An 18777-nucleotide genomic window follows, 5' to 3' on the forward strand; every position below is an offset into this window, starting at 1 on the left:
AGGGCGATAGCTGGGTCAAATGGTGGTTCCATTCCCAGCTTTCCCAGGAATCTCCATACTGCTTTCCAAATTGGCCTCACCAATTTGCAGTCCCACCAGCAGTGTACAAGTGTACCCTTTTCCCCACATCCTCGCCAACACTTATGTTGTTTGACTTCATAATGGCTGCCAATCTTACTGGAGTGAGATGGTATCTTAGGGTGGTTTTGATTTGCATTTCTCTGACTGCTAGAAATGGTGAGCATTTTTTCATGTACTTGTTGATTGATTGTATGTCCTCCTCTGTGAAGTGTCTGTTCAGGTCCTTGGCCCATTTGTTGATTGGGTTATTTGTTATCTTATTGTTTAATTTTTTGAGTTCTTTGTATATTCTGGATATTAGGGCTCTATCTGAAGTGTGAGGGGTAAAAATTTGTTCCCAGGATGTAGGCTCTCTATTTATCTCTCTTATTGTTTCTCTTGCTGAGAAAAAACTTTTTAGTTTAAGTAAGTCCCATTTGTTGATTCTTGTTATTAACTCTTGGGCTATGGGCGTCCTATTAAGGAATTTGGAGCCCGACCCCACAGTATGTAGATCGTAGCCAACTTTTTCTTCTATCAGACGCAGTGTCTCTGATTTGATATCTAGCTCCTTGATCCATTTTGAGTTAACTTTTGTGCATGGCGAGAGAAAGGGATTCAGTTTCATTTTGTTGCATATGGATTTCCAATTTTCCCAGCACCATTTGTTGAAGATGCTATCCTTCCTCCATTGCATGCTTTTAGCCCCTTTATCAAATATAAGAAAGTTGTACTTTTGTGGATTGGTTTCTGTGTCCTCTATTCTGTACCATTGGTCCACCTGCCTGTTTTGGTACCAGTACCATGCTGTTTTTGTTACTATTGCTCTGTAGTACAGTTTGAACTCTGGTATCGCTATACCTCCAGATTCACACTTCCTGCTTAGAATTGCTTTTGCTATTCTGGGTCTTTTGTTTTTCCATATGAATTTCATGATTGCTTTATCTATTTCTACAAGAAATGCCATTGGGATTTTGATTGGCATCGCATTAAACCTGTAGAGAACTTTGGGTAATATCGCCATTTTGATGATGTTAGTTCTGCCTATCCATGAACAGGGTACATTTTTCCATCTTCTAAGATCTTCTTCTATCTCTCTATTTAGGGTTCTGTAGTTTTCATTGTATAAATCTTTCACCTCTTTTGTTAGGTTGATTCCCAAGTATCTTATTTTCTTTGAGGATATTGTGAATGGAGTGGTTTTCCTCATTTCCATTTCAGAAGTTTTGTTGCTGATATACAGGAATGCCTTTGATTTATGCGTGTTGATTTTATATCCTGCCACTTTGCTGAATTCATTTATTAACTCTAGCAGTTTCTTTGTAGACCCTTTTGGATCTGTTAAATATATTATCATGTCATCCGCAAATAGCGATAATTTAAGTTCTTCTTTTCCTATTTTTATGCCTTTAATTTCTTTTGTCTGTGTAATTGCTCTGGCTAGTATTTCAAGAACTAAATTGAATAGAAGTGGTGATAGAGGGCATCCCTATCTTGTTCCAGATTTTAGAGGTAATGCCTTCAGTTTTTCTCCATTTAGGATGATGCTAGCCTGAGGTTTAGCATATATAGCTTTTACCATGTTGAGGTAAGTTCCTGTTATCCCTAGTTTTTCTAGTGTTTTGAACATAAAGGGATGCTGTACTTTGTCAAATGCTTTTTCTGCATCTATCGAGATGATCATATGGTTCTTGTCTTTAAGTCTATTGATGTGGTGGATTACATTTATTGATTTCCGTATATTGAACCAGCCTTGCATCCCAGGGATGAATCCTACTTGATCATGATGCACAATTTTTTTGATATGCTTTTGTATTCGATTCACCAGGATTTTATTGAGAATTTTTGCATCCAAGTTCATTAGAGATATTGGTCTGTAGTTTTCTTTCTTTGAAGTGTCTTTGTCTGGTTTTGGGATCAGGGTGATGTTGACCTCATAGAATGAATTTGGAAAAACTCCTTCTTTTTCTATTTCTTGAAATAGCTTGAAAAGTATTGGTATTAATTCTTCTTTGAAGGTTTTGTAGAACTCCGCTGTATACCCATCTGGTCCAGGGCTTTTTTTGGTTGGTAGTCTTTTGATGGCTTCTTCTATTTCTTCCTTTGTTATTGGTCTGTTTAAATTGTGTGTGTCTTCCTGACTCAATCTGGGCAGATCGTATGACTTAAGAAATTTATCGATATCTTCTATTTTATTGGAATATAGGGTTTCAAAATACTTTCTAAATATCTTCTGTATTTCTGTAGTGTCTGTTGTGATATTGCCTTTTTTATCCCGTATGTTGGTAATTTGAGTTCTCTCTCTTCTTCTCTTCGTTAGCATGGCTAAGGGCCTGTCGATCTTATTTATTTTTTCAAAGAATCAACTTTTAGTTTTTTCAATGGTTTTTTTTTTGTTTCAATTTTGTTGATTTCTGCTCTAATTTTAATTATTTCTTGTCTTCTACTACATTTGCTGTTGTTTTGCTCTTCCTTTTCTAGTTTTTTGAGGTGTAGTGTGAGTTCATTTATTTGTTGGTTTTTTCTTTTTTTGAGGAAAGAACTCCAAGAAATGAATTTCCCTCTTAAAACTGCTTTCATTGTGTCCCATAGATTCCGGTATGTTGTGTCTGTATTGTAATTTGTCTCTAAGAATTTTTTTATTTCCTCCTTTATGTCTTCTGTAACCCATTGATCATTCAGTAACATATTATTCATTTCCCATGTGATGTAGGATTTTTCCTTCCTTCTTTTTTCATTGATTTCCAGTTTCATTCCATTATGATCAGATATGGTGCATGGTATTATCTCCACTCCTTTATATTTACTAAGAGTTGCCCTATGGCATAATATATGGTCTATCTTTGAGTAGGATCCATGTGCTGCTGAGAAGAACATGTATTCACTTGATGATGGTTGATATATTCTATATATGTCGGTTAAGTCTAGGTTATTGATTGTGCTATTGAGTTCTATAGTTTCTTTATTCAGCTTTTGTCTAAAGGATCTGTCTAATGGCGAGAGCGGTGTGTTGAAGTCACCCATAATTATTGTGTTGTAGTCTATTTGACTCTTGAACTTGAGGAGAGTTTGTTTTATGAACGTTGCAGCACCATTGTTTGGTGCATACAGATTGATAATTGTTATGTCTTGTTGGTGGATGGTTCCTTTTAACAGTATATAGTGTCCTTCTTTATCCCTTTTGATTAACTTAGTTTGATGTTGATTTTATTCGATATGAGTATGGCCACTCCTGCTTGCTTCCGAGGGCCATGTGAGTGGTATGATTTTTCCCAACCTTTTACCTTCAGCCTGTGTAAGTCTTTTCCTATCATATGAGTCTCCTGAAGGCAGCATATTGTTGGATTTGTTTTTTTGATCCAGTTTACTAGCCTATGTCTCTTGATTGGTGAGTTTAGGCCATTAACATTTAAGGTTACAATTGAAATATGATTTGTACTTCCAGTCATGTTTATTTATTTATTTATTTTAGTTTGGCTAGTTTTTACTTTTTGGTTATTTTCCTCCCTGTTTACTGAGATACCTCCCGCTGTTAGTTTTGGGCACTATTTTTCAATTCCTCTTCTTGTAGTATTTTGCTCAAAATGCTTTGCAGTGCTGGTTTTCTGGCTGCGAATTCTTTTAGCTTTTGTTTATCGTGGAAGATTTTAATTTCATTGTCAAATCTGAAGCTTAATTTTGTTGGATACAGTATTCTTGGTTGGAATCCATTATTTTTCAGCGTTTGAAATACATCGTTCCAGGATCTTCTCGCTTTCAAAGTCTGTGATGAAAAATCAGTCGTTAACCTAATTGGTTTACTCCTGAATGTAAACTGCCTCCTTTCTCTCATAGCTTTTAATATTCTCTCCTTGTTCTGTATGTTGGCTATCTTCATAATTATATGTCTTGGAGTTGGTCTATTATGGTTTTGAATGTTTGGGGTCCTGTAGGCTTCCAAGATTTGGCAATCCATTCCATCTTTTATCTCTGGGAAGTTTTCTAGAATTATTTCATTTAATAGGTTGTCCATTCCTTTGGTTTGATTCTCTATGCCTTCTTCTATCCCAATGACTCTCAAATTTGGTTTTTTTATGACATCCCATATCTCTTGAATAGATTGCTCGTGGGATTTAAGCATCTTTTCTGTGTTGACTATATTCTTTTCAAGTTGATAAACTTTGTCTTCATTATCTGATGTTCTGACTTCTACTTGATCTAGTCTATTTGTAATATTCTCATTTGAGTTTTTAATTTGGTTTATAGTTTCCTGCATTTCTAGGATTACTGTTTGATTTTTTTTTAAGATCTCTATCTCCTGGTAAAGCTCGTTCTTTGCCATTTGAATTTGTTTGTTTAATTCATTTTCAAAATATACTTTTATTGCTTGGCCTTGCTGCCTCATGTCTTCTCTAATATTCCTTTCCATCTGAGTTAGGTATGCCTTGAGTTCTTTCCCTCTCCATGTTTCTGATGCTTCTAGGTCCTCCAGTAGATTTAAGTTGTCCTGCATTGTTTGTACTCCTTTTTTCCCTTGTTTTTTCATGATGTTCATGTTACTTTTCAGCTCTATTTGATTGCTGTGCTCTCTCCTATAGATTTGTTTTGGTTTTGTATATCTCTGTTTTCTCTCCTCTGTGTTGGTAGACTATGCCTGCTAAAGTGGATTCTGCTGGGAAGGAATTCCGACTGCCGAGCTCCAGTGATGTCACCTCTCTGCTATGGTGGGCCCCAGGCTCCTTGCCGGGGTGTCCGAATGGGGGGGTGGGACTGGACTGTCTCTGGTTGGTTTCAGCTTCCGGTCGCCGGCGGGTGGGTGGTCTCCAGCCGCCCAGTCGCGCGGGCAGCGGGCGGGCTGTCGCCGGCAGGCGGGCAGTCTCCAGCCGCCCAGTCACGAGGGCCTGGCCTCTAGTCCCCTGGTTTCTCCTGTTAGTCCTGGTTTCTCCTGCTAGACCAGATTTCCCCTGAGTGATGCCTTTCGGTAGTTCAAACTGTACTCTGGGCCTGCTGTTTGTTGAGTGTGGAGGGTGGCTATTGGGAACCCCAGCACTCTATTGTTTTGATTTTTTCCGCTTGCCCCTCCCCCAGTGCTGGCAAGACAGGTTTCGTTTTCGCCGCTGATGGGAGGGGGAGTTGAAGGTCAGGTGTCTCTAGCTTTATGCAGGCTCGCTCTGATAATCCCTCCCCCGGAAAGTCTAGGTGAGACTTTATGCGAATTCCCCACTGTATGGGAGATGAGCTGAGTAACACGCACCTGTTTTATTGTTGCAATCTGTCGGAGAGTGGCGGTGGTTACTTCAGCTCTCCAAGATGGTGGCCGCGGGTTTCCTTGGTGGAGTTTCCGTTGTGGGGGATAGAACTGTACCGCTTCCTTCCCCGTCTGAAATCCTGAACTCAGCCTGGGGTTCAGTGAGGGCTCAGCCAGCAGGATTCCACAGAATCCACAGCAACGTTTCTCTCTGCTTGCTGGCTGCTTCTCTGCGGGGCCCCGCCATCTGTAGCCGCGGGGCGGGCACACACCTGTTTTATTGTTGCAATCTGTCCGAGAGTGGCGGTGGTTACTTCAGCTCTCCAAGATGGTGGCCGCTGGTTTCCTGATTTTGTTCTTTTTGATGGGATAATATTGCATTGTATATGTACACCACATTTTCTTTATCTGTTGAGGGGCACTTAGACTGATTCCATAAGTTTTCTGTTCTGAATTATGTCACAATAAACATGGGTATGCAGGTATCTCTATAGCATGAGAACTTTTATTCCTTCAAGTGTATGATGAGAATTGGTATAAGTGAGCCATATGGTAGTTCTGTTTTTAATTGAGGAAATTCCACACTGATTTCCATAGTAGCTGTAATAATTTGTACTAATTTACATGCCTACCAACAGTGTGTAAGTGTTCCTTTCCTCTCTCCCCAACTTTCCAGAATGTATTGTTTTGTTTTTGTTTGTTTGTTTGTTTTTTGCAGTGATAAGGACTGAACCCAGGGCCTCACACACACACACACACACACGGAAAACATTACCTTTGAGTTATATCCCCAGCCCTATTTTTTGTATTTTGATGATAACCATCCTGACTGGGATGAGATGGAATCTCAATGTAAGTTTTAATTTTGCACTTCCTTGATTTCTAAAGATGTTGAACATTTTTTTTTTTGTATAATTATTGGCCCTTTGTATTTCTTCTTTTGAGAAGTGTCTTTTTAGTTCTGATAAACCCAACCTGATTTTCTCTTAAAATTGGGAGCCATCTCGCCACAAAGCCATGAAAAGATAATTTCAGTTTTACTATAAATTATTGCAAATTCTGAACTAGCTTGGAATGCCTGCCCATCCCTTGAAATCGCCCATGCCTGGCTCTCCCTGACCAGATAGCAGCCGTCTCTGAAACTTTAGTGAGGCCTCATAAATCTTGGCCATCCCTGGCCAGATACCAACCCTCTCTGAGGCTCTGATGACCTTCATAAATTCTGATGTTGGGGCCAGCAAAAATGTAAACCTTTGTGTTATGCTCATCAGAGTTTTGTTATCTGTAACCCCCCTTTGTGTAACTTTCTGGGCTATAAAGCTGGGCTGCAAGAAAACTGTGGTGCTGTCTTGTTCCTGTGGTTTTGGGTGGGAGAGGCAGCCCGGCTGGTCGAAATAATAAGCTTGCTTTAATTTGATTTTAATTGGAGTCAGTGGTCTTTTCTTGTGTCCTGGTCTAACAGTTCATTTGCCCATTTATTGATTTTTTTTTTCGGTGTTAAAATTTGAGTTCTTCATATATTTTAATATTAACATTAATCCTCTGTCAGAAAAGAAACTCTCACTCTGTATGCTGTCTCTTCGTTCTTCTGTTTCCTTTGCTGTGCAGAAGTTTCTAAATTGATGCAATCCCATTTGTCAATTCTTGCTATTATTTCCTGAACTATCAGAGTCCTATTCGGGAAGTTGTTATTTGTATCTATCTCCCCAAGGGATTCCTCTATGTTTTCTTTTATCAGTTTCAGAGTTTTGGGTCTTGTACTCAGGTTTTTGCTCCACTTTGAGTTAATTTTTGTATAGGGTAAGAGAAGAATCTAGTTTCAGTCTACATATGGATATCCAATTTTCCTAGCACCTTTTGTTAAAGAGGCTTTCTTCTCTCCAGTGTATATTTTTGGCATCTTTGTCAAGAATCAGATGACTGTAGCTGTATGGATTTATTCTGTGTCTTCTATTCTATTCCATTGGTCTATGTGTCTGTCTATGCTTACTGTATTTGTTACTATTTCTATTTTGTTACTATGTTTTGTTTTGTGTCTGTCTATGCCTACTGTTTTGTTACTATTGTTTTTGTACCCTACTGTTTTTATTACTATGGCTCTGTAGTATATGTTGAAATAGGGTATGGTGATGCCTCTAGCATTGCTCTTTTTGCTCAGGATTGCTTTGCTATTCTGGGTCTTTTGTGCTCTCATATAATTTTATGATTTTTTTCTAGTTCTGTGAAGAATGCCATTGGTATTTTGAAGGGCATTGCATAAAATCTATAGATTGCTTTTGGTCATATGGCTTTATGTATTTATTTTAGTGCTAAGTTGTTGAACCCAGACCCTACCACATGCTAGGTAAGCACTTTACCACTAAGCTACATCCCCAGCTCTATTTTTAATTTATTTTGAAACAGAGTCTCACTAAATTGCTCAGACTGGTCTTGGATTTATCATCCTTCTGCTTCAGCTTCCTGAATAACTGGGATTACAGGTATGTGGTACCACACCCAGCAGTAATACGGCCATTTTAACAATATGAATTCTGCTGATCCATGAACCTGGGAGGTGTTTCCATCTTCAAGTGACTTCTTGAACTTCTTTCTTCAATATTCTGTAATTCTCATTATAGGGGTCTTTCACTTCCTTGGTTAGGTTCATTCTTATTTTATTTTTTAAGCTATTGTGAATAAAATTATTTTCCCAGGTTTTTTCTTAGTGGGTTTATTACTGGTGTAAGTACATGCCATTTGACTTTTTTTTTCCTCGCTCAATATAGTGCCCTTGATATCCTTCCAGGTTGCTGCATTTATCAATGATTCAATCTTTTTATTTCTGAGTAGTATTCTGTGGTATACACATACTAAAGTTGGCTTGATCCTTCTCCCACTGGAGGACATTTGGGTTGTTCTCAGTTGTTGGCTAATATGCCTAAAACTGCTATTTTATTTATATACAGGTTTTCTGCACACATACATTTTCATTGTTCTGGATTAAACACTCAAGAGTGCGATTTCTAGATTGTATGATTTCTAGACTGTATGATAAATGCAAATTTAGTGTTCTAAGAATCCACCAAACTGTTTCCAGAGTAACTCCAACATTTTACATTCCTATCAGAAATGTTCCCAAGATCCAGTTCCCCTGCATTCCAGACAGAGTTTATAATTATCACTGGTTTTTAAATGTTAGCCTTTCTGACAGATGTGTAGGGGTCTCTCTTACCAGTCCAGAGCTCTGAAGTTCTCTCTGCATCTCTGTCCCCTTTGGAACCCTGTGAGTTCAGGTTGACCTGGCCCTCTTGGACACCCAATTCTGTCTCCTCAACTCAGGGAGACTGACAGTCTCCACCTAGGTTCTCCCTCTCAGCTGCATCCTGAAAACTCTCTACAGGGAGTAAGCTAGGGGAATTGTGGGGATCATCTCAGTTGTTTCCCATCTCTCAGTGATCCCAGTACAATGAGAAATAGCACATTCAGAATCTAACTCTTAAATGGATTGATTATCAGTTTTCTAATCAGGATGTCTGCTCTATCTCCCTACCTACCTCCCTTCCTTCCTTCCATATATTTTTACCTAACTAGAAGCCAAGAATTTTGTCATCAGAACTGCCATTACTCATCTGAGACATCAACCTCTTTAAGCTAGTTTATTTGTAAAACAGAGAGTCTATATGAGTCTTACTTCCTTCTCTGATAGTCTAGGATATTAACAGACTCTTGTAGGAGACGCAGTGAGAAGTATTGGTAGCAATCTTTAGTGTGGTGTTGGTTCTTAGTCTGTAGCTATTGTTCGTTAGTCCTTAGCTATTTATAAACAGGAAAATGGTATTGATTGTGTGGGAAATTATCATATGTTGGTAATTGCTGTGAAATAGCAAGAACAACAACAATAGCTAACACATTTAGCCTGCAGCATCTTATGTAATATTTACAATAGCCCTATGACGTAAGTGCCACTACTATCCAAATTTAGAAGATGAGAAAGCCGTTGCCTAGGGGAAAAAAAAAAAACAAACCAAGAATAATTCCTTTCTTCATATTCAATTAAAGGTTGGTTTCCAATGATCTCTAGAAGTAACCAGAACACTCCAGTAATAAAGAAGGAAGTGAAGCCCAGATTGCTGCTGGGCTCAGCAGAGGATTCTCCATTTCCCCTTCTGTTGCAAAGAGAACTCTCCAGAGTGAATGAGCAGAATGAACACAAAAGAGGAACAGCACAAGCAAACTGTGATGGTGAAATGCCATGAATTCCTCACTCAAGCAGGTAGTCAAGATTGCTGGGCTATGGTTGTGGCTCAGTGGTAGAATGCTTGCCTAGCACATATGAGTCACCAAATTAGATCCTCAGCACCACATAACAATAAATAAAATAAAGGCATTATGTCCAGCTACAATTAAAAAATATTTTTAAAATAAAGATTGCTTAATTGTTCTAAATTATAAACATTGGCACTGCAGAAAGTCAGCTGAATAGATCATGTGGATTACACGAGTGTTTTTCAAACTACCATTTGAAAGCTCCTGTCTGAGTGACTACAGAAAACATCCTCCCAAGAGGGCTTATTTATGCCTAGAGAGGTTTTTTTTTACAGTGCTTTAATAATCTCCAACATGCATTTAACAATATTATATCATGTTGTCAACATTTGCTAAAGAAGAGAATCTTAGCAACCACAGCATAACCTTCCTGGTTTTATTCACCCAGCCTGTAGGGATTGATAATGATAGTGGTGCTTTGGATTATCTCTTATCTAGGGCTAAATAATTAGCTTTGTAAAATCTAGGTGTTGTTATGGGCATGTGGCTATTGGTTGGAGAATGGAAAGAGGAGTGGAGTGGAGGGCTGGGTAAAGGCATAGGCAAAGAAAAGTATGTGAACGTTTACAATTGACTCAAATAGTCTAGATCTTCAAATCAAGTCATGATACCATGTAAAATGTGAAAAATAAAATAACTATGTTGGACAGTTAACCCAAATAAAGGACAAAGATCTTGACATTTCAGAAATGATAGGGAAGGGTTTAAAGAAATACAGTGGGGGGAGAAAATAATTTAAAGACAACTAGTTTCGAAATTCATGCACAAGACCAGATTGCTTATAAACCACAGATGAATGGGTATATCTCAGGAATGGAATGATGGATTGATAAAGTAAAACTGTCTGTAATTTTTCAGGTTGGAGACATTTCCTGTCCTGGAAGTCTGGAACTGAATTATTGTCCAAATAGCCTTACTTCAAAGTATTTGTGGGAGTAGAAAGCCAAATTGCTTGAGTGTAATTGTTCAGTGTTGATTGGGGGAGAGGAAAGAGGAGTGGCTTAGGAAGTCATTCTGTGTTTAAGATCATAGGAACCATAGGGTCCGTCATTTTTATGCAGACTAGCATCCGCTGGTTACCAAGAAGAAAACCCTGGAAGGGAAGAATTTGGGGAACTGGAAGATACAAGAACCTCTGAAGCTACTTAGGAGTGTAGGTAAGTCATGGTATTGGGTACCCTTCTCAGGGAACAACCTGAGAAGTTCTATTTTTTTAATTAAAAAATTTTTGAAAACATTTTTATCTCTATAGAAAAGTTGCAATAATAAAACAAGGGACTTCTCACTGCTCTTTATTCAGAAAAAATATTTAAAATTATTTTTCTCAAGTTTATTTTATCATTTTCTTTTTTCCCTATAAGCATGCACTTAACACATGCACACGTTAATATTTCAGTATGTATTTACTAACAGCATGGATATTCTCTTAAATAATCTGAATTTACTTTTAAAGTTTATTGTATAAGACACTGACATAATAACATCATCAGCTTCTCCGCAGACTATATTCTAATTTTATCAACTGTCTCAATAATGTTCTTCATAGCATTTTATTTTATTTTTTCTTGTAGAGAAGGTCTCTCTTTGATAGAATGTGATACTGACCTAGCAAGACAAAGACATACTTCGTTGCCTCAGCTCTCATTAAGATCTTCATTAGTTAAGAAAGCCCCAGCAGATCAACTGTTCTTTGTTTTCATTCTTATTCCATTTCTTCCCTGAAAGTACAAATCAGCAGGAATACCTAGGTAGTAGGTGATCTTTCACAGAAGAAGGAATCTGGTATGACAAGATGTAACTTTAGTAAGAATGAAGACTGAGACTGGACATCTTAACCCTTAGTCTCAGTTGAATAGACTACAGTACTTTTTCTATTCATTTTAATCTTTTTTTTTTTTTTTTTTTTGATACCTGGGGTAGAACTTGAGCGCTTCACCCCTGAGCCATACCCTCAACTCTTTTTATTTCTTTTTTATTTTGAGACAAGGTCTTGCTAAGATGCTTAGGGCCTCACTCAGTTACTGAGGCTGGTTTCAAACTTGCGATTCTCTTGCCTCAGCTTCCCAAGTCACTGGGATTAATGGCGTGTGCCATTAATCTTTTGGGGGAGGAAATAAATAGTAATGGGCAAAATTCAAGTTAATTACTTGATTAAGAATTTAGTTATTTAAAAATCATTGGTGCCAGCTTTCCTCACTGACTCCTCATCTGTAAGCCAATTTCAGAACAGCTTTTCCTGGTTGTCTTCCCAATCTTTGGGATCCATACCTTATTACACACTAACAGGGAGTATGGTGGGGGATGGACTGAGAAATGGAAAGAGAAAGACAAAGGATCACTGCTTTGGGAGATGGAGTCATGTGGAGAAGAAAGGGGAGACCCCAAAGCCTATGCTGTAGGATTTAGAGAGGCCACAGTCTCCACTGGTGCCAGTTTTCATCTCAACATCATGTCCTTCCATTTCCCTCCACCTGTCCAGGCAAAATGAAGCTGACTCTGGTACAAATCTTTTTCATGCTGCTGCTGCTGCTGCTGGGCCTGGGGCTGGGCCTGGGGCTGGGGCTTCACATGGCCGCAGCAGTCCTGGAGGATATTGATCAGCCACTGAACCAGTTTTGGTCCAGTGACTCACAGGACAAAGTCGAGACCACTGAGGAGGGAAAAGGCACACAAGCCACAGAAAGCCTGGTGCTTAGCAACAAAGGAACAGAGCAACCTGACTCGCCAGAAGAGACCTTCTCCAGTGAAGATGAGGTGGGAGGAAACAAGGTGCTCAGAGACAAGACTTTCTTGCGGAGCAACCAAGAAGATTTTAGGCTTAGTTTGGAGGCCAGGGAATGCAATAGCATGATGGCAAACAAGGTGAAGGAGCACAATCGCAGCTGCATATTTGAGTACACATTCATCCACGAGGAAATCAACACAGTCAGAGCTGTCTGTAGCAGTCCTGTTGTTGCCTGTGACCTCAAGGGGATAAAATGTCACAGAAGCCCCCGTCCTTTCGATTTGACATTCTGCAAGTTGTCCAAGTCCGGCCAGCTCACTCCTAACTGTAATTATCTGACTTTCATTCTGGAAAGGGTCATTGTCATAACCTGTAATGGCATGAACCTCCATTTAACATCTATACAGTGAAGCAACTCATCCTCTTCTTTCTCTTCTACCTTTTTCTTTTCCTTTTCCACTTCCACTTCTCAAGTTGCACTCCTCCTCTTAGGTAATCTTGCAGAGAATTTTCTAGGAAGAGAGGATGAACTATTCTTTATCAACATCTTCTAAAAATGTTATTCTTCTTTGCCTTAGGGACCATCCAACATGCATCTTGTCCCTGGACTTAGAGGTGCTTAAGAGAGTAATGATGCTCAGTTTCTCTATTTTTCCTCTCCAATCTTTGCTGTGGAAGGGGATAAATAAAGGACTGCTCCTGCCCCTCCAGTGGCCCTGGTCATTAGTCTGTTCCCTGGTCTGAGTTTGCCTTTGAGTGTGGACTGGCAGAGTTTTATTTAATGCCTCTATTTCCTATGTTCCTCCCTGCGACCCACCTCAAACCTCTACAGCAATCACTTGAGACTTCTGAGGTTTGCACACCTATCCTTTTTTGCACTGTGAATGCAATTAAAGTGATTGTGTTTGTGACTGTGTGTAGAAGACCACGTGGACCATGTTTCTTTTCCTGAGCCTGGAAACACAGAGCCTAGGCTTACGGGTAGCCAGGTGGTATAGTGGTGCACATCAAGACAGAACATGTGCAGGGGCATGAACTGTTCTCTTTCTCCCGACTCTTCCTTACCCTTTTGTTTTTCTTCCCATCTTCACTTTGCTTTGTTTCTTTGTTTTTCTTCCTTTCTTTCCCCTTTGTTTCTTTTTCACCTTCTCTCTCTCTCTCTCTTTCTCTCCTTTTCTTTTTCTTTTGGGGCCTTTTTTTCACTTTCTCCGGATCTTTTCAGAGATTCCATCAGCCCAGACTGGACACTTCTGCTTTACCAGATAAGCAGAGGAAGATCCTATAGAGTCAGGCAGAAGGGCTGGAGGGAAGGTAGGTCAGGAGGGTGAAAACGAGAGAAGCAGAGAGGAAAAGAGAGCACCATCTTTCCAAGTTAAGAATAAAAAGTAGAAGAGTGTTCATAGTAGATGCTCATTATATGTGGGATGAATGAGGTGGGAGGAGTCTTATTCTCATTCAGCATCCTTGTCCATTTCTTTTCTTTCTTTAAAAATATTTATCTTTTAGTTATAGGTGGACATAATTTATTTTACTCTATGTGGTGCTGAGGATTGAACCCAGTGCCTCACTCATGCTAAGGGAGCGCTCTATCTCTGGAGCCACAACCCCAGCCCATCCTTGCCCATTTCTTGTGCTAAAGAACAAGGAAAGTTGGTGAAAGAATAATTTCAGCAGATGTTTGAATTTATTTATTTAAGAAGGGGAAAAACAAAATAAATAAATAAAATAAAAAGAAATAAAAACTGGGCTGGGGATGTGGCTCAACTGGTAGCGCGCTCGCCTGGCATGTGTGCAGCCCGGGTTCGATCCTCAGCACCACATACAAACAAAGATGTTGTGTCCGCTGAAAACTAAAAAATAAATATTAAAATTTTTCTCTCTTTCTCTCTTAAAAAAAAAAGAAATAAAAACAAAAACAAAGAACAACAACCACCAAAAACAAAACAGGGAAGGGCAGGGATGCTACGGGGTTGAATAAACAGAGGATGCAAGTGGCTACCCTCAGCTTATTTCCTCTAAATTCATTTTTTTTTAAGTGTAGTTAGAATGCATGGGGACAGGGAAAGTTTGAGGAAATGGCTAGAAGGACTCACTGTGTGATTTGGTTTTGAGATCTCCTCCTGTTGGGGTTTTCCTCAGCTTCATCTTCATATCTGGTAATAGACCTAAGAGTCAGGAATACACATACACGGGAGATGGGAAAGAAGAAAAAGTTCCATCACTCTGACCTGTCCCCCCAACTCCCACGGTCTCTGTTTTCCTATTTCCTTAATTCTTCCAGTTCTTGCAGGCAGACAGCCATTTGGATGTGGTAAGATTCTCCCATTCCTCAGACTCATCTTTCCTAGTAATGGCCTCTTGTAAACAGTGCTGGGCAGGAAGTGTGTCTGCGTTTGTGGACTGCCCTGACATTTGAGGAGTGGATGGAGGAGAGGCAGGTGGTGAGGACGCAGCCAATGTAAACTCCTCTTCTTCCTGATGGTGGAGAGAAAGAAGGTTATGTAAGACAAGGGAAAAAATGAGAAATGGAGTAAGAAGAGAAGAAAAAAAAAGTACAGTCGGAGTTAGAAATTTGGTAAGTAAACCCAGGGCTATAGTACTGGGAATGAATGTGAAAGGGTTCCATACGGGTGACTTCACCCTAACCAGAAGCCAAAGAGGCCACTGTACAGAGTGAACTAGTAAGAGACAGGGATTAAAGCCTGCCTTCTCTCACTGTCTCTCCTGTCTTTAATCCGAGATTAAAGCCTGTCTTCTCTCATTTGCAAATACAGCTACATTCTTTTATGGGTCCCCAACTTTCTCAGGGCTCTCACACCGCTCAGTGAGGACTCCTATCTCCCCATTTTGGTCTCCACTTTGTAGGAATCGCAGCCATCAGGCTTTTTCTGACTGTGGAGATAAACTCAAGAAACCAATTTACAAAATACCCTCCTGGCTCCTAGTGGCTTGAGCAGGAAAATACAGCTTCTGTGGCCGAGGTAACACAGTGACAAGGCTTTGTGGATGGACATCTCACCTCCTCTTTACATTTCCAGTGTACATGCTTGTGACAAGTCCCTGGACCTTTATCCACAGTTCCTGAATTCCTAAAACTCTAAAAATCAAGTTTTTTTTTTTTCCAAAGTGACTTTAAAACTCCTTTAGATGTAGCACCTGACTAAATTGACAAAGCGAGGCTACTTATTATCTTTATTTATGCGATGCAACCATGACACATTTCTTTATGGAAATATCAATGTGTTTGATCATGAGTGCTGCCTAAAATATACTCTTCTATGGGTGTTTCAGTAGTATGTTATGTATGTATGTGCACAAACACAATATTGTTTTTAAAAATTCAAAAAATTCTAAGTTCCCATATGCATTGGTCCCAAGTTTCAGCTAAGGGATTGTGAACCTATATTTACAATTTAATGAGCTCTTAATTAATTTGAGTATATCATATATGATCCTAGTTATGGCACAAGCATCTTTGTGGAAGCAGTTATGTTATAAAATTCTTTTATATTCTTCATCAGCACATTTATTGATCAATACTTTTCTACTTATTGATTCTCCAGTACTTTCTCAGAAGTTATAATAATTGCAAGGAAGCACAGAATCACTTAATCGGATTAAGAAGTTCTATAACTCCAATCAAGTACCACAAAAATGAAGAGAGCTGAGCAGCCTAACGCATGATTCAAAGGGCTTCATATGAATTCTTTTCTTTCCAAGATAAGCAGGAAGGAATCTATTATTGTATTTCAGGCACTCTTTTTAGATGCTGTCATATATTTGGTTTTATTTTATTCCTATAAGGAGGTAGATTATGTTTGCTCCATTTTAAAGATAAGTGATAGTTCAGAAAGAGTAACATTTTCTGTTGCTATAACAAAATACCTGAAGCTAGTTACATATAAAGAAAAGAGGTTTATTTAACTTCCAGTTTTGGAAGTTGATCAGTGACTCTATCAGTTTGGTCTATGATTAGGGTCCCCTTAGTTGGGTCACATATGGTAGAGAGCATCATGGAGGAAGTATATGCAAGAGGGAGAGATCACGGGTAAGACAGGAAGCTAGATACTTGGGAGGGGCAAGTCTTGCTCTTTTTATATCAACCCACTCTTGCAAGAACTAACCCCTCCACCAGACCAGAATTGATCCCTACCAAGAGCAGGGCTCCCAATGACTTAACCACCTTTTACCAGGCCCCACTCCTTAAGTGTTCTACCACTCAACATAGCCACACCGAGGACCAAGCCTCTAACACATGAACATTTTACTGACAAACCACATCCAAATCATAGCCCCCAGTTACCTTGATGCGAATCTCCCAACTCATATATGGCTGATCCGTATTTCAGATGGAAGCTTCCTGTGCTTCTCTTCAGGTGCTGCTTCCCAATTTGAAACATCGTTCTGTTTTCTCACAGTGATTCAAAAGGATGAGATTCAACTCTAAGTAGTTTAGGGCCTAGATTATGTTTGTACATCAGTTAAAAGCATTTATTGTGCTAAGAACATACGTACTTGATATTATAGGTAAATGGGTGGGGGAGAGAGAGAAAGAGATAGATAGATATGGGGGAGAGAGAGAGAGAAGCAGAAGAAAACCTCCGGGCTTTGGTTCCTCATGAATACCGGTCCTGACAGTCTGGATGATGATGGAGACACTTCTCAATGTTATTCAAAGTTTTAAAAATCACAGCCAATCTAAACCATAATATATATTTAAGATTTGAACTTTTACTAGGATAAAAAATATGAAATATAAAGCTTTTTCAGAATCAATCTCTTGCTGTTAGTTTTTTTTTTTTTTAATGTGGTCTCTCTATGTTGCCCAAACTAGTCTTAACTCCTGTGTTTAAGGGATCCTCCCACCTGACTTCTCTCTCTTGTTCTCCTTAAAATTATTTCTCTCTTATGGTGTGAGCACTCTATCACAGAGCCACAATCCCAGCCCCTATAGACTGTTTCTTTTCTTTTTTTTTTCAGTGCTAGGGATTGAACCCATGGCCTTGTGCATAGGAGGCAAGCACTCTACCAACTGAGCTATATCCCCAGCCTACCTATAGACTGTTTCTTAGGTGATGTAGCACTGAATGCATTAAAAGTGGCTGGGAGGGAAGAATCAGGGCCAAAAGATAAATCCCCTACTATTTGCACACTCAAATACTGTGTTCAGAACACTCTAAATATTTTTTCTCAATGTTGAAGGTTATTTGAATTACCCCGGGAAGCTTTAAAAATATGAAAAATGCAATTCCAAAAGCCCTCTTCCAGCAATATTCATATAATTAGTCTGAATTGGAGACTGGGCATCAGGCAAGGTCTAGTCATGGTGGGGCTACATTACTATATCTTCTAAGGTAGTTTTTCTGTGAATCAGTGTTTCAAAGACTGTTAACAGAGATGTTGAAGTGATTTGGGAGATCCTGAATTAAATATAGATAAATGGATCTCTTTTCTCAAGATCTTGTAATCTTTAATATTAATATGTGTTGTGAATCACTAATAATAGAGATCATATTTAACATTTCTGTAATTGTTCCCATGAAGTAATCTACCATTCCCATCATTAGTAACATTTTTCTAGAACTAATGTTTCCAGTTGGAAAACATTGTTCTAAACTTTCTTTTCTTTCCCTAGACTTTTCTAAATCTTTCATCTTTATCTAATACAGTTATGATGAGGCCTATCCTAAAGACTGACATCTAGTTAAGATTATAAATAATCTATGCTCAAATCCACGAATGTTGTTTTGTATACCATAAAATAAAAGAACCAGTTCAGACAGACAAAGGATATATGACCAAAGGTCAATAGTGACCATTGGTGGCCCAGAGTCCTAAATTCATCATGTGTCTAGGACGTATTTGCATCACTCCAAATCACTATGTTAGCACCATTCAGGTGGCTCATTCTCACATGATCCCACAAAAGAAATACCATACTAGCCAGAGGGAGCAACCTACTTGCCAGGTCATCCTCTTGGAACAAGCTCCTGGCCTTGGGGACTCAGAATGACCCCATAGGTGCAAGTCCCCCAGCACTCTTTCAAGTATTCTGGTTGACCTCACACATGAGGGTGGTACTCTAAAGAGGAGAAATAGGACCCAGACCCATGTAAGCCTCAGTTCTATTTCAGACAGATGTGAGAAACAATCACAGCACTGCCATTTAAAAGCAATTATGCCCAAGGTAGTTGTTCTGAGCTCTCAGCACCTCAGGTTATTTATATGTACATGTGTATGATAGTACCTACTTTTTACTGTTGCAAGGATTACACCAGATTAAGAGTTACTTTGTGGGGCTCAGTGAATGGCAGCTGCACTTAGTGGTGCTGTTGCTGGGCTCACTGCTCAGAGAGAACATATAAGTATTTTGACGGGTTCCTTCTGGAGGCAGTATTGTAACACAAAGTGCAATACCATCTGCACTAGTCAAGTGCATTGACTAGTGTGTGGATCTGTG

At 39.2% G+C, this 18777-nt stretch overlaps 1 protein-coding gene across 10 annotated transcripts in view; it reads left to right on the forward strand.

Annotated features, from left to right (window-relative positions):
- Window positions 1–17093, forward strand: part of Rnase10 (ribonuclease A family member 10 (inactive)) — a 44842-nt gene extending 27749 nt beyond the window's left edge. For 5 of the 10 annotated variants that reach the window (XM_071608054.1, XM_071608053.1, XM_071608055.1 and 2 more), the window contains 3 exons: window positions 9326–9539; window positions 10451–10749; window positions 12072–17093. In XM_071608054.1, the coding sequence (XP_071464155.1) occupies window positions 12077–12727 (651 nt within the window). In that variant the 5' untranslated portion in view covers window positions 9326–9539; window positions 10451–10749; window positions 12072–12076 and the 3' untranslated portion in view covers window positions 12728–17093. Of the gene's footprint in view, window positions 1–7565; window positions 7768–9325; window positions 9540–10450; window positions 10750–12071 lie in introns of those variants that run through there. The other 5 variants (XR_011706654.1, XM_071608056.1, XM_071608058.1 and 2 more) reach the window with 5 other exon arrangements.
- Window positions 17094–18777: the final 1684 nt, after the last annotated feature.

Source organism: Marmota flaviventris, chromosome 2, assembly GCF_047511675.1.
Source record: "Marmota flaviventris isolate mMarFla1 chromosome 2, mMarFla1.hap1, whole genome shotgun sequence".
Lineage (NCBI taxonomy): Eukaryota > Metazoa > Chordata > Mammalia > Rodentia > Sciuridae > Marmota > Marmota flaviventris.